General features: G+C 41.4%; 1 protein-coding gene across 1 annotated transcript in view; it reads left to right on the top strand.

Annotated features, from left to right (window-relative positions):
• ADGRG7 (adhesion G protein-coupled receptor G7) overlaps window positions 1-22,433 on the top strand; it is a 150,183-nt gene that overhangs the window by 5,603 nt on the left and 122,147 nt on the right. Inside the window, 3 exon segments of the mRNA XM_088451729.1 lie at window positions 1,653-1,769; window positions 2,735-2,848; window positions 7,920-8,059. Coding sequence (XP_088307855.1) covers window positions 1,653-1,769; window positions 2,735-2,848; window positions 7,920-8,059 — 371 coding nt within the window.

Here is a 22,433-nt window from a genome sequence, read left to right as displayed (position 1 = left end):
ACCGCCGGAATCCCGAGTGCCGGCATCCAGTACCCAACCCTTTCAGGGTTCCAGCCTTATGCTGCAGACCGTAACCAATACTTGCCTAATTGTTGGACCTCCCATCCAAAGGTAAAATGAAGAATAAAATACATCCCAATGATAATTTTATGGGAATTCAATAATTCCGCAGGCAGTACTGTATGTATATTGTATATTTTAAGTTAATTATTTTAAGGCTTTCAAATAAAACCAAATTTCCATGTATGATTTGTACTAATAGTAATGTTTGTGTAAAAAGGATTGAAGAGATTATTTAGGGGGCTCTGGGCCTGATTCAGACCCGCTCGCGAGCGCTCGCAAGCGGGTCGATGATGGGCCAGTGCGCATGCGCACGACGGACCAGGCTCTGTCGTGCGCATGCGCGAGACCCGGATAGCGACGGGCAACCCGTCGCTATGGGTCTCGCTACAAAGGGGGCGTGCTGTCGAGAGTGAGTGACAGCACGCCCCCTTTGGTGGGCGTGCCGGGGGCGTGGCTGGCCAGACGGAGGCATTCCCATTGGAACGCCTACCGTCTGGGGCCGGCCCCACTGACATCACAAGTGATGTCAGTGGGAGTGCTTTTGGCTCTGATGAGCCAAAAGCACTCCAGGGCTTGCGGCAGACTAGACCCTACCACAAGGGTCTCATCGCAAGCCCGATGGTCGCGATGGTCTTGACCATCGCGACCATCTTTTTGGCCGCTCGCTATAGCTGTGGGTGGTAACCCACAGCTATGCGAGCGGCCAGGAGGCCGCTCTAAAATCAGGAAGGAAGGCCCTGATTCAGAGCGAGCACTCTGTCAGAGCGTCCAGCTCTGAATCAGGGCCTCTGTTTATATAATTTCCCAGATGCCAGAGCTATACAATCTCATATTTCATCAAGCTTACTTATGTGAACTAGAGGTGAAAATATAGTTGTATGTAAATTCTGGAGCCCTGGATAATGCTGTAAGGTGCAAGTTATAGATAAAATCCTGTCATTCATTAACTGAGACTAATCACCAGTCCAGTGGGGAAAGTCAGAAGATTTTATAGAATATTATTCTGTAGTTCAAAGTTCTGCGTATACCATACTTGCCAACTCTCCCTCATTGTCAGGGAGACTCCCTGAAATAGTAGCAATCTCCCTGTGTCCCTGATGAGTCTAGCAATCTCCCTCATTTCATCCTTACCCCCATTATGAAGCTGTTATATTAAAAAACAGAAATATATACATTCAAATGGGATCATTAGTGTCATTTCCTTGCATTGGTTATTATAAGGCACAATGATCCCTATGAATTTCTGAAAAGTATTAGTGTGTTTTCATCAACAAACAGATCTTACTATCTGCTTTTGGGCTGGGTTTACATTTGGATGTAAGCCAGGTTTAGGACACGCCTCTCAGATTTATCAGTACACGCCCATCACATGTATGACACGCCTCTCAGATTTATCAGTACACGCCCACTGTAACACGCGCTCATAGGTGCTGCTTTCACAATCTCCCTGAAATGCTTTTTCAAACGTAGGCAAGTATGGCGTATACTGTGTTTGGATGATATGCAAAACAATGACATTACAGACAATAATAATGAATGGTGCCTTTTATGATCAGACATGACCTTATGTTTATTTCTTTCCTTTGCAGAAAACTTTTGCAAAAGTTTTCAAGATTGTTCTAATCAAGGTTGTTTGACCTTTGGAAACATTCTAGTAGGCATGTCTGGATATTCAGAGGAAAGCTGCAATGCCACTGATGTGAATGGTAAATTTTACGTATTGTATAATGTTTTGTACAGATTTGGCATATGTTGTGTATAATGAAGTACATGTATAGCTGTTTAATCAGTAATTGCCATCCCCTTTTCAGTGGCAAATGCAGGATTTTGAAAGGGGGGTTTCTAAATTCTTGGTTACCGAAAAAACATCTAGCCACAAATAAATATATAGATGCCCCCAGTAATGCCCTTTATACAGTGCCCCCCTATGTAGTGCCCCTTATACAGTACCCCTCTATGTAGTGCCCGCAGTAGTGATGCCCCTATGCAGTGCCCCAGGAGTGCCCCCACTAGTAGTCCCCCCCTATGCAGTACTCCCAGTAGTGCCCTTATACAGTGCCCCCAGTAGTGGCCCTTATACAGTGCCCCCCTAGGTAGTGCCCGCAGTAGTGGTGCCCCTATGCAGTGCCCCTTATACAGTGCCCCCAGTAGTAGTCCCCCTATGCAGTGCTACCAGTAGTGCCCCTTATATAATGCCCCCTGTAGTAGTCCCTAATACTAACACTTTTATAATAAATTGCTCTACAGTGTACATACTACAGGTCCTGATCTGAATCTCTTGCCTTGCTTTTCTCACTTCCCTCCCTTAGCCTACACACATACACACACACTGACACAGTCAAATACATACACACATACACACACTGACAGACACACTCATACTCACAAACACATACACTAACACAGACACTCACTGCAGTGCAGCCAGCGCTTACCTATTAACACGAACGCAGACTTAGCCAAATAAACACTGTCTGGCACCACCACTGCCCGCCCGCTCAAAATCACTAGGAAACCGACCATAGAGAGGAAAGCACTATGACTAGGATTCACCTTTTACCTTATACTGACTCAATATTTACAAAGTTCCAGTTAGCAAAATACTGATATGTCTGTACCCCAAAATTTGTTTAAAATACTAATGTCATTTGTTCTACGGTATTATTTACAGCAAACACTTCGAGAGCTATTGTTCAATGTAGAATTATTGATGGTGTTCCGGGTTTAGGACTTATAATACATCAAAATTGTAATCAAAATCTTCAAACCCTAGCAAATAAGGTAAGTGTTATTTAAATGTTCCATTTTATGCAATACTAAATTATATTCTAATAATACTAATAAAAAAACCCTTTAAACATGGAAAATAACAGAACACAGAATAAAGTCAGGGTATTAATGAAATCCATATGGCATGTTATGCTTTGAATGTGTTGATGTTTTAAATTTCTCGCTTAAACACAACAGTTTAATAAATATATCCCCAAATATTGTGATGTACTTAAGTTATTTTGAATGCAATCGGAATCAGAATATATCTATACTTGCTGAGTCAACAATTCGGTGTCACATTCATCCTCTTCAACAAATTAGTGAAATGCTTGGGAGCTTGAAAATTTAGTTCCAGGATTCTGAGCTGTAAATAGACAGAAATTAAAGTTTTAGCTCTCCTCATACTTGCCTACTTTCCCGCAATAGCTGGGAGGCTACAGAAAATCGGGGTGGTGCTCCCGGCCGCTCGGAAAGTGGGAAGTCTCCGGGAACCGGCCGCAACCCAGGTAAAGTGGGGCTCAGGGTGGCAGATGACCTGATTTGTGCTTAATTGCATCATTGTAGCCATGCCCTCTGCTGTACAATCATGGTAATCTCTGCATTGTATAGCAGGGGGTGAGGCCACGATAACACGATCACACTGCGACACCCCCTTCTCTGGCTACTATGCCGCACCACATCCCCGTACTGCCTCACCCCCCCCACATTGGCTCCTGTGCCCCCACATCCCCCTGGTAAGCCTCCTAATCCCGCCAGGCAGCCATATAAATCCATAAGGTTGTGGGAGCTAAGGATTTCAGCACCTGTCCTTCTATTCCTGCTCAATAGTCTACTCAATATTCATTAATCTGAGCTAACAACTGTCTTTTCCCCTGCCACCGGGTCACTTACCGATTCTGCCAGCATTCTCTATCACATCCCAGACACACAGGCTTCAGTGTTTCTCAGCCTGCTAGGCCTCAAGCAAAGATCTAAGCCTGCTACAGTGTACTGCAGGCCTCAAGCAAAGATCTAAGCCTGCTACAGTGTACTGCAGTGGCAACAGCCAATCAAGTGATAGCCTGAGCCTCGCCGTACCACCTTTCTCTGCCCAGCCTATCCAAGGTAACCCAGGGGTATATATCCCAGCTGCTGACTACCTAATTATCAGTACAATGTCTAAACCTCAGTTCCTACTGAGTGAGCTATACTGAGCTCCTGTTGCTTACTTGTATCCAGTTCGTGAAGTTTTGCTTCCTTCTGCTATATGGATTTCTGCAAGTGATCTACACCTGGGGCAGCTATTCCACTGACTGCACAGAGAATCTCAACCTGTTCCAGCTATCCAAACCTGCAACTCGCCTGTGTATACCATTCTCATTGCATGGTGAGTGTCCCTGGTTCCTGCGTCATTGATGCCGCTACTGGTATCAGCATCCACTATCCATTTCGGTGTCCGGTCAGCATCCGGTTCTCTCTATGCCTGAAGCAGCTATCCTGCTAGTTGCACAGAGAATACCTGCCTGTTCCAGTTATCTGAACCTACAACTCGCCTGTGTATACCATTCTCACTACATGGTGAGTGTTCCTGGTTCCTGCTCCATTTGATGCCGTACCTGGTATCATCACCTACTACCTATATCAGTGTTTTGTCTGCATCCGGTCCTGCTACCATCTGAGTGCTCCTGGATCCTGGACTACAGAGGCAACCCAGTTTCAGCCTGGTGAATACGTTGCCAAGATCTACCACTCCAGCATTCCGGTTACAGTAAGAAGAGTGTTTTATTATATATCTACAGTATTAATCCAGTATCAGCCTGATCAATCTAGTGCTACACTCTCCCGACTTCCCTGGTGGTCTAGCATGTACGATCCGGCATCTCTCCGCCGAGACCCGGGTTCGATTCCCGGTCAGGGAAGTGTTCTTCATTAACATGCTAGGAGGTCTCCTTAGGCCTGCCAGCTTTCATTACACGCCTCCAGACACCAACACAGATGAATATCAGACACCGGGTTCACAAACAAATACTAGTCTGACAACTACTGAACCTTACCAGTGAGAAGACTAAAGCAATCTGTCACTATCAATTTCCAAATAGGGCAAACAAAAGGTAGGGCCTTCAAGACATATATCAACATCTTTAAATCCAAAAGGACATTATCAGTTTAACATCTTGCTTCTTGTAAAACTCATCATCATAATTTCACTAAATGAAACATTTCGACTTCATAAAGATCTTGTGAATCTTATGGACACCTATTTATCTTTATGGATCTTATCCATGGCCCTCCATTATACCCCTCCCCCCAGCCATATTAGTAGAACAATGCACCATAACTGCATACATGCAATGCTGTCTCAATAGGTGCAACTGCCATAGCAAGCAATGCATGCTTGGCTGGTTTCCTAGCTACAGTTACGCAATAAGTTACTGTAGGCTAACTTATGCGGGTGCTCAGGGGACTTATAGGAAAGACTGTTATTGCTAGAGCAAGAAAGATTAATATCAGACAAATAATCACAAACAGCATACTCACCAACTCCAGAATGCCCAAAAAATTCCATTGTCTTCTACTACTGGTGTGAACCCATTGAAGGAGGATCACTACAGCCACCTGATCTGGGACCACCGATTGCCTTTGATGCATTATTAGAACCCCATTGCCACTCTGAACCCTTGAGGTACTACAAAACTAGAATTCATCACAACAACTGGTAAATCATAAGACACCACCCAGGGGGCTGGGGAGTAATAGGAGGAGGGGATATAGGGTCAGTCTGCTCCAAAGGCAAACGGAGTGCAGGGGTCAATGTTTGGGAAACTGTCTAATTTGACGCAATAAACTGAATAAAGGGTAACAGTCTAACCTTTGAGCGTGGCACAAATTTAGAGTCATGGCATGGTTGACTGATAAACAAAAGGTAAGAAGGGAGGGAAAACAGGAGAAGTAAAGGAGGAGTAATGCATAGAAAGGATCGTAAAAGGAGAAGATAAAAGGTAGCAGTATAGCAGAGAACAGGGGCAGAACTATGGGAGACAATGGAGGTGCCAGCTCTGAAGGGGCACACTCTCCATTGTCCACAACACATTCACCCCACTTAGGGCTGTAACTATGTACCTTTAGTGTACCGTTACAACCGCCCAATACATGGCACCCCTTCCCGGTACCTGAGAAGCCACCATACACTAGTGGAGAGCTCCATGTCAGACCATCAGCAGCTGCCCTACGTCTATCTATAGCCTGTCTGCATATGAATTGCTACTTTATAGTGTCAGCAGCTGTGACGGGGGGCACCAAATTATAACTTGCCTCTGGGCATCTAGGATGAACTTACGCCACTGTCAGAGAACCAAGTGGGTTGCACAGCGAAAGTCAGAGAAGAAACAAAAGTAGAAAACAGAGAGTAAAAAAGAAAAAGAGAGAGACAAACTCACACCAGCTGAAATGGGTACCAACTGGTGTGCAGCTGTGACTGCATCGGGACCAGGGCAGGGAGCAAGGAAACCCCAGCTGCAGCATTCAGCCCAAGGTATGGGAATTAGAACATGGAAGAGCAGATAGCACATAATGTGCCACTGAGCTCTCAATAATTAACTGAACAGCTGCAGGGGATGTCCCTGTATGCTGCAAAATTATACTCAATTTTAAATGGTGGGTGCAACCTACTCAGACCCTGCAAAGGGACGTAGGGGTAGTGCACCCTGCCCCACTTGGCAGCCTGAATCGGGCAGTGCTGGAGATGGCTGTGACTGAGCGGTGGCATCTGGCTGAGGAGACATTGCAGCTATCTCCGGGGCTTCGAGGCTTGCGAAATGATGTGAGATGCACATAGCAGCAGCCAACAGGGATGAGGTCCAGGGAGCAGAAGCTCAATCCAGGCCAGGGGACGGCTCCCTGTGAGCCGACATTTTAACACCAATGCTGGGGTGCTAATAAGCTGCAGAAGCAAGAGAGTGCACTGCTTTGGCAAGGCAATGTGGGGACAGCGGAATATTTGGATGGAGCATGGGTACAGGGCAAATGTGGAAAGTGGGATTGAATACAAATTTACACACGGGCGGGCAAAGGCTCTGTAAAGCTAGCAAAATATAATTGAATAAAAAAGGAGCAGATTAAGAAAGGGGAAATAAATTGAAATTAAAAGAAGGAAAAAAAAGAGGAAAGCTAAAAGTAAAGGTGTAGAGAAGAAAAAATAGCAGGACAGGATAAACAGGTAATATGAGGTCAATTGCCGTGTGATACAGGCTATGCTTAGCCAGTCACTTTCTAACCGAAAAAGAGGCAAATACAATTTAAACTCAAGCATTTACAGAGTCCACGTACTAACACTCCTACCAAGCTCTAGTATGCTCAAAAATAACCAATCAAATAAAATTTGCCTATTTTAGATATACATCAAATTTCCAATACATTTCAGAGGAATTGGTATGTAATGCCGGCTGTCGGGATGCCTACTATCAAAATACCAACAGCGGTATCCTGATGGTTGGTATCCCGACTGGGGTCCAGTAAGTATACTTACCTTTTCCCCATCTCCCCCTAACCCTCCTTTCTTGTAGCCTAACCATCCCTACCCCGCACCCTAACCCTCCCTGTTAGTGCCTAAATCTAAGTCTCCCCACTTCATGCCTAAACCTAACCCTCCCCCCTTAGTGATTAACCCTAAACCACCCCCAGTGGTGCCTAACCCTAACTGTCCCCCCTAGGGGTGCCTAACCCTAACTTCTTCCCGAAATCCCGATGCCCATCTTAAGTCCCGTGTCAGACTTCCAGCGTCGGGATTCAGATCGGCGGCATGCCATCCGCCGGTCTGATAACTACATCCCATTTCGGATACCATCAGTCTCAATTGATACTGTGCCTCTGTTGCATGCGCTATATAACTTTCTAGTGACTTATGAGCATGCATAGTAAAATACATCAACCATTTAAAAGAATAACTTCATTGTGTACAACTCAGAATCAGCCCCTTAAAGTCTTAAGCATGTTTTGATTATCTCTTGCACAGTAGGTTAAAGTGCATACAATAATATAATATTGTAGCATAATACATTGCTCCATGTAATAAGTTGTTTTCTTCATTTAGACTGTTGTAGATGCAGAAAATGCCATAGAAATTGCTGTCACCACACAGGTCCTCACTTCCGAGCCTGAAAAGTTGCAAGCAGATGACATTTCTAATGCCATTAGGATTGTAAACAGGATACTTAACATTTCCCAGAATGCTACTGAAGAAAAAGAAGTAAGAATAACTTTTGTCATATGTTACTTAGTGATTAAAGCAGAGCTGATTGACAGTGTCAGAGCTGATTGACAGAACTACCATCACTGAACGGGTGCATCTGCTACGGAGAAGAGCATGGCCCAGCAATGCCAAGTTACCCTCCCAATGCTACCACTCTGCTTATCTGATCATGCTTGGGGGCTGGAACATGCACAGTGAATTCTTGATTAGGGCTTGAGCCTTCAGAGGGGTGGTCCATAATGGAACCCCATAATAAGAATATAAGAGTCTGGTGATGCTGTATTCCATCCACTGATTGACACTAAATGAGCAAAATGTCAAGCAGAAATTTGGTCAAATGATTTTAGTTGATGTTCATGTTACTGGAATCAAATTAAAACCATTGGAAGATCAATGCAAAACTGCCATATTCAATCCTGACCCACTGCATCTGCATTGATTTTGTACTTGTAGTCACATGATCACATGAAACCCTGTGGCTCCAAAATGCAAACTCCTCAGCCTATAAAAAGCTGCTCTGTGCACACACATGTACCATAACATTAGGTCAATGTCCTAGTTCAAATGTTCAGCTTTCGAATGCATTGACTTTGCATGTACAATTCCTGATTACGTTATCTGTGCCTGTGACCCTGATCATTTGCCTATGTACCATTAAGGAGGATATCTAGGGTACTGTGACCTGTGGGTTCTTAACAGTGAAGCTCATACTCCATTGCAGTGGTTTCTTAAGAGTATGTTAGGTTAGACTCTGTGCCTCAATACTGCCAATGATGACCAGTACATGGCTAATAGTATCCAGGCATACTGTAGTACCCATGACAGTATACTCTGGTGTACCAATATGAATTCACCTGGGAGCCCTTCCTCTAAAATGTACTTCAACATTTAATTTTTCCGGGGTACAATCTGGAGGAGAATCAACAACAATTCACTGTAGAGTAAATGTATTAAACCTTCAAAAGAGTGGAGGAGTGGACAAGTGGAGAACATTCCCATAGCCACCAATCAGCTTCTATCTATAATATTATAGAATGTACTTGATAACTGATAGCTACAGTAGAAGCTGATTGGTTGCCATGGGCAACTTCCCTACTTTTCCACTTCTGTACTCTTTAAAAGGCTTGATACATTTCCCCTCAATATCTATAGAGTCTCACATTAGGTTTAGACACTCTCATACACACAGAGAATTCTGGGGCCCATCATGAATAACCGACAGCAGCTTTAGTAACCTTCCAGGTTCACATTCCCAACTCCCCTAATTATGATAGGGATCTGAAAGCCTTCTGGGGTTTCTCAACCAAGTTCCACAAACTGTTTCATTTCTTATCTGTTTTATCATCTCATCTATCAAGCCAAGCTTTAGCATACTAGAGCGCAGCAATGCCATATTACACAATTGCTCTGCGTTTTGGTTGCCTTTCGCATAAAGGGCCTGATTCAGACCCGGACGCTAAGCTGCGCTCTCATGCAGCCAAAAGGGGCCGGGTATGCAAATGCCGCGATCGCAATGTCTGGTGGAAGGACGCCCTCTATGTCTTAGAGAGCGACGGCAGAATGAACGCACGCCAGTATAAAGACACCCACCTTTCTTTCTTAGCACACGTTATCTTCAGGAAGTGTGTGATTAATCGGTAACATTGAGAGCCATCGGAGCTGCACGCAGGACCCTACTCCACCGCAAGCACTGCGATCACTGCTGTCTAAAATACAATCAAGTGACATGTACAGTGATGCTTCTTTGCTAATTATGCACACCCATAAAACTCAGTTTAGACGCCCAGACACACCTGCAACACCACTCCCCCATTCGCAAGCACCTTCCCGATACCACCCACAATCGGCACTGTCACTCAAATTAGCGTCCAGACTGTGTACTGCAAGCGCACAATTCCCGAGTGCAGTGAGTGACTGGCGTAAGCGCATATTGACGCATACGCATGCGCAAACGTGCGATTATCGGCCATAGCGTGCATTCGTGGCTTAGTGTCCGGGTCTGAATCAGGCCAAAACTTCAATGAACCTGGATGGGACTTTTTTGCATCAGGAAAATATGATATCAGATTGTGGACACTGGATTCAGTATTAAATTGAAGCTGCCAGCCCTAACTTTTTGCCTGTACATGGACCATATTTCAGCCTCAGTCCTTGTCTGTTGGATTTCAACTTCAGGTACATCTCTCTGTGTGACCCGTCTAACTCCTACAATCACAATACTTGTCCAGGTGTCAACGGAGAAGTCCAAACTTTTTGTAGGGGACCCTGTTGAACACCTGACCCTCATTTGACTCCATGTACCTCTTCATGGTGATTTTCCTAGCAAGAACTTCATGCTGTATGTTTCGTCAAACAGTTTCATGAGACATTTGCCAACAAGCTCAGTTTGATACCAACCCCTAATAGGAAGGACACTGTCACAATTGAATGCCCAACTGCGCCACGTGGTTGCCTGGCATTTACCATTAGGATGCACCTCCATAATTCAGTGCCTGTTACAATAACCATTTGTCTGAATATAATTCTGAATAAGTATCATGTCCCATAACCTATTGCTTCATCTGACTACTCTCCAGATCACATTTGTGTACCACACTTTTAGTACCATACCAATGTACTCCCAGATAGTCCCAGCTTGAGTTTTCAAGTGGGGCAGCTAAGCAGCCATGACCTGCATGCTCCTGGCAGTAAAGTCCATGCTGCCATGTGGCCTGGTAAAGTGGGGGGGGTCTGATAAACTCTGCACTTCAACATTACCAGCATGACAACATGAAAAAGTACTTCATCTGTTCAAATTACAGTGACTATTCAGTGTTTATATTGTGCATTTTAAACAAAAAAGTCAACATCTAGTTATGAATGATCCAATATACTGTAGTAAGTCAGGTGAATAACAGTTAACCTAAGAAATGCTGTGTGGTTCTTTATGTTGGTGTTAGGTAATGTGAGTTATTATCTATGTCTTTACATAATGCACAGTTTTCTTAAGAGAACACTTAATTTATGAAAGCATTAAAATTCAGACATGCACCACAAATGCTGTTTGAGTTTTGTGTAAAAGTGCATGTTTGCGTGGAAATACATGGATCATTAGTGGGACAAGAGTTCAGCATCTACAACTAAGTGAAGCTCAGCTCATGGAAATCTATAAATGCAGGCTAGGCAAATTCATCTCTCTTTGGGTTTTTTTGTATTTTATTTTTTGTGTGAGTTGATAGTAAAGATGAAAAAACATTTAAAAAACATTATTTATTAATTGCACCGAGAGTATCACAATACTATTTTACAAAGCAGCAAACCATATAACTGGACAGCAACTGACATTGTGAGAAAAATAGTAAATTGTACACAGGTAGATATTCACAGTACAGATGTTATGAATATTTAAAGAGAGGAGAGGTAGAGGAAAAAGAGACAATGAAGGATGTGGGAAGAAAGGGTGGGAGGGCATTGTCCAAGCAGGTGACAAATTAACTAGAGAAACATGAAGGCTCACAATATAGCACAGCAGCATGGATGATCCACATCATATATTGATTAGAGGTTGGTCAACCATGAGGTCCAAGAGGAAATAACGCAGAGGAGTTCCAGGGCAAGCCTGTAATATACTCCATTTAATAAATATACCCAAAACAATTCCAAATCAATGAAATAGAAAGGGGTGGTGGTCTTTAAAAAAAATCCCCAATTAGACAAGTCCCAGCACACACAATAATTCATTCTTTCGAGAATCTAAGATAGGCAAAAGGATGTACATGTTTTTTTAGATCATGAGGGACCCATAAATTAAGGATTTAAGGGACTAGGCATTATGACCTATTTCTACAGTAGAGAGGTTAAAGTTTAGGGCAGTTCCACCAAATATGCAGAAAAGACCAGAGCTGTTACTACTACTACTGTAATTTCTCCAACAAGAATCCGAGGCATCTTAAATATCACAATGCCCGGTGGAGACAAACAGATGTGTCCAAATACACCTATCCTCAAACTGCACCAAATAGCCCAGTTTAGCATGAAACAGACTTTGCAATTTAGCCACTCCAAAACACTAATCCTTAGCACTAAGTACACTATAAGCAAACTAAGATGCAAAGTTGAGTGAAAAGTAGCAAAACTGAGGAATAAGTAGCAAAATTGAGGAATAACTAAACATTCTGAGTTACAAATGCAAACGTTTGATACGAGTGACTCTTGCCATGCATCATTATGCTTTATCTACAAGTTTATATTAATTCTCTTGAGACAAATAAAAATAATTCTAAGTACATAATGCACTATCTATAAGCAAACAGAGATACAAAATTGAGGAAAATGTAATTAAATTCAGGCAAGTATGGGTTTTGTGCCAGATGTCTTGCACCATATGATGCAAAAAGGATAGGTGTATGAAGACACATCTGTAATTCCAGTGGTACAGTATTTTGTTTGTATTCTCCTTAATATAGACATTAATAGAAAATGTAGCCATGCACTCAAAATGTTAGCCCATTCCCCTGAGTCAAGTCTTTTTACATTATAATTTAAAAGGGACCCTTTTGCCATCAGTATCAGAGATAAGGAAGGTATAAAATGTTGAGATGAGGCCCTTAGAGAAGTTGCCAGTGAGACAGGTAGTATGTGCAGAAGTTGACATTATTGTTCTTAAGTGGGGAAAAAGTACCAATCTTGCTAAAAACTTAGAGATATGAGGGAGAGATGGTAATAATGGACACCACAAAATACCAAAACGAGATTTTCCATCAACTCAATGATAGAGAAACATAAAATTTGTTAAGAAGCAACCCTAATAGTAAGATTGAAATGATTTAACATCCTTGGTATTGAAATATAAATGTGCTGGGTCATCTAATAACCCCGTAGATGACCAATTGTGTCTGGCACAGTCAGATACATTAAACTTGTACCATTTTTTAGACTGGCATTTAGAACTGGAGGTAGTGACTATTAAGTCCTACTTAAAAGACACACTGTACATTTTAAATAAATTAAACAATGCTATATGGAATGAAAAATATATTTTAGTTACAGATGTTGCTATTTGTATACAGTATTAGATAATTCAAAGGGTTTAGAATCAGCTAATTATTCCTCAAGAGTGATCTTGATTACAATAAGATGCAGTTTATTAACAAATGAATTAAACAATGGTATATGGAATGAAAAATATATCTTAGCTACAGCTGTTGCTCTTTTTATACAGTATTAGATCATTCAAAGGGTTTAGAATCAGATAATTATTCATCAAGAAGTATGATTACAATAAGATACAGTTTATTAATGAAGAATCCAGTTTATTCTGGAAGTTTTATAATAAAAAAAAGGTACAACGATGGGGACTTGTTTTGCCCCATTGTATGCAAATATGATTTTTGGGGATTTTGAAAAGACACTCATATGGAATAATATATTTTTTTGGGGGGGAAATATCATTAAGTGGGCTCAATATTTAGATTATATTGTTTATACAGGAATGAATTGTTTTGATAATCCCTCTAATTTTTTTAAAGTATTTATGTAGTTCTGATAATAATTCTCATCTTTTAGGAGTGTGTATTTAGGGTCTTTCCTAAAGTAGGAGCATCAACAATAATTTTATACAGATGTGTCTTCATATATTGTTGCTGCAGTCACACCAAACATTCCGTCTTGGCGTGCGACTCTGCTTGCACCGAGCATCTTTTTCACCTTAATCTCAGTGCAATGTTACTAGAATGCACCAGGAGATTAATTTGAGCCTCTGAATCTGTATACAAAGTACTATGATGCAGAGGCTGCAGATTTTTTCCTATTGTGCTTCATTTACAGTCTCAGGGCCTGATTCAGAGATGTACATTTATCCGCTGTTCAATGTATATCACCGATGGTTAGGGGGTCTGTACCTGCACAGGACCAGTTCTGCTTGCAGGACACCCACCCAAGCTGCAGCTTGATTGACATGCTGCTATGTTTGGATGGCGGAGCAGGGGCATGGCTGGTCAACGTCCCTGGAAATGGGGGCGTTAGTAGATGCAGATTCCTGGCCTCTGAAGATACCAGCACCCGGTCAGGCTGCGGGAATCTTCAGCACCCACAGCCTGTCCAAAGGAGTAGCCATTGCGACCATCAGTCCCGATGATTGCAATTGCACTTGCAAATGCACCAAGGAGGTTTCTGACACCTCCTTCTGCATTTCCATTAAGATGGACTGAATTGCAAAGCTGCTTGTGTGCAGCTCTGCAATTCAGTCCATCTCTGAATCAGGCCCTCAGTCGCAAGCAGATATACAAGTGTCACATTTCAAATTAATCAGTACAGTCTCCTGGTGTATATTATAATAGCTGTGTCTAAGACACATTGGTGAAAAAGACGCCTGGACACAGGACTTGCTGGTTCACTCACACCAGGCATCTTGCATCACATAGCGTATTGAGGCTAAACGTATGAGGACACATCAGTAGTAATGTTTTTAAGTAGGACTTAGTAATTCCACATTTTATTTATTAGTTGTTTGGTGTAGCAAATGAGAGCTCTTACGTTCCAAAATGGAATGCAACAGAAACCAGTTCGGCTTTCAGTGTAGAACAGCATAAAGGGATATTGTGCGGTTCATTGGTGATTAGTGGAGCAGGGTATAAATCTAGAGGAGTTCACCAAATAACTATGCATTGAAAAAGAATGCTACAGTCAAAACATGTAGATGGATAGTTGTGGAGGCATAACACCGCACACTTGAGGGATTGCCTGTATGCAAAGGAGCCCTCATTTCCGGGAAGGAATTTCATGTTTCATCCATGTTTACAAGTTCCTTTACTTCTATTGTCTGGTACGCATTCCCACTAGCTAATTGTGTATTTGTTTCATTTTAGCAAGTGTTCTTATCATTGTGTTATCATTGATTAATAGTTTTTGCACTGTGAGGAGCTGATCCTTTTTTAATTTGAGTATATTGTAGAACTAAAGGAACAAGGCAGATTCATCTAGGTCTATAATAGACTCCTATACAAGCATACTTTCTGTTAGTTCAAATAATTATCAGTATTCCTGAGTTGCAACTGTCCAAACATTGGATTTCCATTTGTTTTATTTCTTGAGGTAGATATCGTGGAGAAAGCACCACAATATTTGAACATCCTATATAAAATACAGTTGCAATTTTATATGCACTTACAGAAAAGCACATTAAAAATTTATTGGACATTCCAGGGAGGTGACATAGGCAGACACTTAATCACTCACACAGGGGAAACAACTACCAGATCGATGGTATTTCAGTATCTATGGAAGCTGGAAGTGGGCATCTCAGTCCTTGGACATTTGGATGCACAGCTGTACACCAGGGAAGGGCTTTGATGCATTTTCATAAAGTCGCAGATGTCCAACCAGCAAAAGATTCAGACACAAACATGTACCTGGTTCATAAAGAGATCTTTAATGCCCACCAAAAAATTTATTTTTCTCCAATATGTTGATATTGATACCAAAAGTCATCTAGTCATGGTCAAAGATTTTTGAGGTTTCCTCTGAGAAAAATGATAGTTAGTGCCAGCTGTCCTCATTTTATGTGCCACAATGTGAACAATATGACTCCACCTGACCAATGTTTTTGTTAGTGGGGGAAACACCAAAGGTGATCTGCTAAATGAAAGTATGATTATAAAACCATCAATAACACCTGAGTATGATCCAATGTCATTACATGACTTGGATCTATACGCCAGAGAGACCAAGGCATCTTCCACTAGAACACAGTCAAGTCAAGAGTGAGTGATTTACCCTACAGTTTTATCTAAAAGATGTGTCTGATGGGTTGAGGAGCCACCAGGGGTCAATTGAAGACAGGTCCTAAAGCGATGTATTTTTCTCCACAAAGGTATTGCAGTCTTTGCACAGGAGATTTGGCTAGATTCCTGGGATAAGGAGGGAGTTTTGGGTCTGTGATGGTTTGAATGAGATTGTTGAGGAAGATGGGCAAATCTGTTAAATTGACCAGAGTATATTTTATGTGGAGAACTTCCACAGCTAAACTTGTAAAATGGCCCTCTGGATCAATAATTTCAGATAATATTTCTACAGGTAGATTCTTATAAAACAACATGGTAACTCATCTTAGCAGTATGGTACTGAAACATGGGTTTCTATCCAAGGGGCTTTTAGGGAGTTGGCTTGCTCTAACACCTAGAGAGTTTCCAATTATAATTACAGCTACATCCTTTTTGCGGGGATGATCAGACTACCAGCATTCTAGAAAACAATCTTAAACTGTGTTTAAGCAGAAGGTTGTACACTTACTGTACCTATTCCATTAGATCTGTGCGAGCTACAGTAGTGGCAGTGAGTGTCTGATTGATAGTCATCTTGAACAGTGAAGCCAGAGTGGAAAATTGGTTAACAAAGGGTTCCTCTCCATGGGCTCAGGACAAAAAAATATATAGTGAGAAAAGCCCATTATTAGAAGACACATATTAATAACGTCTTGACTAGGCATAAAAAATAACCAATGTTTATCATGAAAAAAAAATATAATGAAATACTTCCAAAACAAGTTTCTATATTTCCTCCATAAAATTAAAAATGAAACACTTTTGTGTTAAAGTGATGCATGCTAAAATAGTATTTATAGGAACACAAGAAAATAAAAATGGAGAGGGGTATACATTGAAGGGAATTCAGTGACCAAAAATAAACTTGTCCTATTAATGTGGTAAACATAATCTTAAGCATCCCACTTTTACATTTCACAGGTACAGTATCTGGAAATCTTGTCATGTATAAAAAGGCACATAACTGAAAATGTTGAGGTTTTGAGATATTATATGGATGTCACACATTGGGTTCCTGGTCCTTGTTACCAGATCCGGCGGTGTGATCTTACCGCCATCTGTGTCCCAGCTGTCCATCCCTGAGACCCATGGGCACTCATCTGTAAACGTGCAGTTTCTGCTGTTCTGTATCATGGGTGCCGCCATTTTGGACAGTATCACATGATCTGCTCTGACAAACCAGTTTCCAGCAAAACTGGTCACATGAATCATCTAGCCTATCACTTCTAAAAGCAACCTATTTAAACCAGGAACTGCTGACTATTTATTGTGAGAAAAACCTCTTTCTCTCAGAATCTGTATGCTGGCTCCTGGTTCAGTATCTGTTCAGTGCTAACCAAAAAACCTGTTGTAGCATTACTCCTCAGCATTCTGTTCAGTGCTACCTAGAAAAACAGTTCCCTACCCTCCAACATGACCCATTCCATTACTTACAAAATGCTCTGCTCCTGGACTTCCAACCTAATGTATGATTGCAGTCACCTGTGTTGAACTAGGTAATTGATGAGACATGTGTTTCAGCACAGGTGTCTGCAATCATAAATGAAGAGCGAAGTCTAGGAGCAGAGCGTTTTGTACCTAATGGAACAGGTCATGTTGGATGGTCTGCAGTTTCAGCAGTGGTTCTCTCCATTCTGGTCAGTGCTACCTAGAAAAACAGTTCCAGCATTGCTTCTCAGCATTCTGGTCAGTGCTACCCAGAAATCCTATTCCAATATTTGTTCACAGCATTCTGTTCAGTGCTATCCAGAAAACCTGTTATGGCATTGCTTCTGTTCAGTGTTATCTGGAAAACTTATTCCAGCTTTGCTTCTCAGCATTCTGTTCACTGCTATCCAGAAAAACAGTTCCAGCATTGGTTCTCACCATTCTGGTCAGTACTATCCAGAAAGCCTGTTCCAGTATTGCTGTAAAGCATTCTGCTCAGTGCTATCCAGGAAACCTGTCCTGGCATTACTTCTCAGCATTCTATTCAGTGCTATCCAGAAAAACAGTTCCAGCATTGGTTCTCACCACTCTGTTCAGTACTATCCAGAAAGCCTGTTCCAGTATTGCTTCACAGCATATTTAATTGAAGTCTGCATCAATAGTGCTTCCTTCACTTCGTTCTAATTCATTGCAGTCTGCTGCAGCTTCAGATAATCCTGTTAGCAGGCATTTATTCTCAAAAGCTTTCTCAGGTATCAGTCTTCTGCTGCTAGTAAACCTGCATGAGGAACAGCATTATTAAACCAACCACTCTTGTTCACACTCCAGCCCATACAGCTAGCTCTAGGGTCCCCGACCCAAATAAAAAAAAAACACTACTGTAGTGTTATGACAATGGATCAGAATTCTTGGTATATAAGGTTTCTACCATTTGTTCACCACCAACTGTGGGTTAAAAATATTTTTTTTCCTTTGCCCTGGAATGTAGTTATTACTGAAAGCATCAGAAAATAGTCACCAACTCTCTACAGCCTCAGCCTGTTAGTCCCTTCAATATAGAGACAGCAATTTCTAGTGCATACTCAAGACAGTAGGTACAGTATATTAACACCTCAAAATTGTATACGCTGTAACCTGGTTATATTTTCAGGGATCCATACAAAAGAAAGTCACCCATTGTCACAGAGCACAGCCCCTATGTACCTCCTCTATTGTAGATCCTTTCACACATGTGGCAGCGAAGGCTCCTTATTCTTATTCTAAATTTACCAACACATTTTAAATGGGCACAATCTACAGTATATAGGAAATATTTTATAACTTGGAAAATAATGCTGAGCTTTCTTCACAACATTTGTACTCAAGATGTATGGAAGGTAAGCTGGCACTGGGTAAGATATAGCACAGTGTGAAGTCCCATGTGAAAGTCCAGTTCAGCATTTGGCATGGAGAGAATGATGTTCATTGTTGGGATAGACACAATCTCATGACTGATTCAAGATAAAGTACTATGAAAATCCCCGGAAACTAGCCTATTTTCGGGAAGCTGTCAGCGATAACACATAGGTCTATGAACTTATCACAGATTATATATGTTTTCTCCTGAAAACAGATCATTTTACAGGGGAAAATAACAGGCTCTAATTGAATTGTCCAAAGCTTAAAAGTGGGGAAAAGAATTGGCGTTAATTGAATACACCAATTAGAAGGATAACATATCTGCAATGTTTCATACTGTCAGACCCTGCCCACACTTGAACATCTAGAATAATTAATTGTACTTCTTCTGTATATTCCATAAGGACAGCTTCTTGAGGTACAATCTTTGACTTTATCCTCACTTTCCCTTTATTTTTGTGTATTATTGCACGTTTGTTTTTCACATATGTTTTTTAAATGGTAAATGTTTGTCTTAGTACTTTAATCAAAGTAACATGTATCTTTTTTAATCTAACCTAATAAAAGTTATTGTTATGATTGCCAGCAACCACTCCTGGTAAGCCGTCTAGAACCCAGGCTACGAGGTCTTCCACCACTAACAACCGCCCATTGTTCCCTTAGAGATTAATCGCTCACCGATACTTAGTCAGCCGCCTGGACTTACAGCTTGGAGTAGTAGTAGCTTAAAGGAGTGTCAACTGGAATCCTGAGAAGAAAGAAAGGAATTTTGTGCAGAAAGAGCAGACAATATAGTGAGAGAGGAGCGGCTTGGGAGCCGAGTCAGTTGATTAAAGGTGCGACTAGTGTGCCGATGGTGCGGCAATAGCCATTGGTACAGTAGATAGTCAATGGTAGTGTTGTGGTTTTGGAAGCTGATTGTGAGGCACATTTGCCGATGGTGAGGCAAGTGTGCTGATGATGTGGCTAATGTGCCGATGATGTGGCAGTAGCCATTGATAGACACTAAATAATTATGCAGTGGCTTTGAGAGCCGATGGTGTGGCAAATGTGCTGATGGTGTGGAAAATGTGTCAATGATGCAGCAATAGCAGATAGTAGATTGTGGAAAGTAATGCTGCAGCTTGGAGAGCCAATGATGTGGCAAATGTGTCGATGATGCAGCTCGTGTGCCGATGATGCGGCAGTAGCTGTTCTTAGACAGTAAATGGTATGCTGTGGGTTTGAGAACCGATGATGCGGCAAGTGTGCTGATGGCATGGCAAATGTGCCAATGGTGCGGCTTGTGTGCTGATGGTGCGGCAGTAGCCGTTGGTGGACAGTAAATGGTATGCTGTGTCTTTGAGAGCCGATGATGCGGCAAGTGTACTGATGGTGCGCAATAGCCGATAATAGGTAGTAGAAAGTGAATGCTGCAGCTTGGAGAGCCGATGGCAGCATGGAGGTTAAGGTGCGGCTAGGAAGCCATAAAAGAAGCTCGAAATCTGGGAACAGCATGGAAGCTGTAGGTGCGGCAAATGTGGCGAGGATGAGGCAATAGTAGATAGCAGGTGATTGAGTAAGTAGTTGGTGCTGCAGCTTGGGGAGCCGATGGCAGCACGGTAGAGAAGATGCGGCTTGGAAGCCGTAGGGATATGGAGAGCTGGAGGTAGCATAGAAGCCACTTTTGGAAGGCCAAAATCTGTACCACAAGGAGGAACAGTATGCTGACCATGCAGCCAAGCCGATGGAACTCACATATACGCTATAGTCGGTGAGGCGGCAAAAGTCCAGTGTGTACAAATAGAGGGGTGCACCAATAACGCTGCACTGTGGATGACACATCACTTCCTGAGGCGTGCTGATCACCTAGTGACAGGAGAAACTGGAGTAACCCCGTTCTGACTGGGTAACCTGCTCAAAAGTGACCGCGACTTGTAACAGTTATATATTATCATTTTCTTTATAAGCGTGCCCCCAAAAAGTCTTCTTTTTTCTTCCATTGCCATTTGTGTTTATTCACGGACTTCTGGGAGCACCACCTATTTCAGTTATTTGTACATCTCCTTCAGAGACATTATAATACTGCATTGTTGGTTCCATTATACCTAACCCCTTAATTTATATATAAACGGACGAATTGAAAATTCAATGCAGAATTCCCTCTATTTTCTTTCTGCCCACATGTATAGGGACAGACACTTTGAACACACATAGAGACAGACACACGCTTAAAGCATTCTCGGTACAAATTCATAGGGATATGCACAATGGGCACACATTTGTAGAGACAGTCATGCTGGGTATAAATTTATAGAAGCTGATACACAGGGCACTCTTTATAGTATTTTGATGAAATTGAGGTAGGTAATGACTAATTTAATGAATATGAATACAATTAATAGATCATGTGGGGATTCATTTATAATCAGGATGATGAAGTTAATTATTGTACAATGATTAATTATAGGTTTTATGGTGATATTGAATGAATTAATAGTTTTGAGTAGGGGCTAATTAATGATGAGGTGGTTAATATAGGTTGGTCACAAAGATGCTCTCTGTATTGTACAGAGATCACTGGGATACTCTCTGTTTTGTGTATCAGTCACATTGTGTGGAAGTCACTAAGATGTTGTCTGTATTGTGTATTTATTGGTTAATAGGATGTTCTCTGTATTGTGTATCGGTCACCAGGATTCTATCTGTATTGTCACTAGGTTGCTTTGGGTACAATTAGGAAGTGTCAATAAGTTTTCTCTTTTTTACTGCTAGGGAAAATGTATTTTAACTATGCTTTTGTTAGCACACAGTTGATTTAGTCCTGCCTACATTAGGCCACTTTCATATTTTCCAGGGCCACTTAAAGTTCCCAATCCACCCTTGTGTGAGATCCAATCTCAGCTTTACAGGAATTAACTAAATTTTCAGTATCAGAATTCTGATTTCTAGAACTGATAATCAGGAGGAGTTAGAATGTACAGTATGTGGCCAAATGCTTTATCAAAGCTTGTTTACAAGTCCTCATGTACTGTATCATTCAAGGGCATTAGAAAACATGATGGGCCAAATGTAATAGGGTGAGAGTTTAGAAAAAGTGAGAGTTTAGCAGTAAACTCTCACATTGGTTGAGTTTTATCTTCAAAATGGGAAAACATCTGAATGAGATTTTAAATCGCGAGAGTTTTTTAAGTCTAAAAAAACATGCAAGTTCGCTCTGTTACTTTGTTTTTGGACTCTATTACATTGGCAAAGTTAAAAAAGTGTCAGAAACTCTCACTTTTCTAAACTCTCACCCTATTACATTTGGCCCGATATATCTTTAGGTGTTAGTATAGAGGTGGCAGAAGGAGAAGATGCACTAGAGCCTGAAGAAGTGAGGTATAAATAACAGTCAAGAGGAGATTGGATTGGGTTTGTTATAGCTAAGCTTTGTTTTTTCCATTTTAGAAGACTGGGGGTACTATTACTAAAGTTCAATTTTAATCGATTTCCAATCGATCAACATCGATGTGTCTTGGGCTAAATCACACATTTACTAACACTTACAAACAGACAATTTTTATTATTTTTTTGTAAATGTGTTATTTAGCCCCAAAAACACAACATCAATGTTGATAGATTGAAATAAAATTGAAATAGTTTAAAATCTATATAAAACTACCTTTAGTAAATGTATCCCTAGGATTCAAAACTGTTTGTCAAGAGTAGGTTTTCTAGCTTGTGGAGATATTTGTGCATGTCCTGTCTGCCTGGAAATGCTTAAA

The sequence above is a fragment of the Taudactylus pleione genome, unplaced genomic scaffold, assembly GCF_031769625.1.
Source record: "Taudactylus pleione unplaced genomic scaffold, aTauple2 ptg000026l, whole genome shotgun sequence".
In the NCBI taxonomy this organism is placed as follows: Eukaryota; Metazoa; Chordata; class Amphibia; order Anura; family Myobatrachidae; genus Taudactylus; species Taudactylus pleione.
This window is presented reverse-complemented; position numbering and strand designations above follow the sequence as displayed.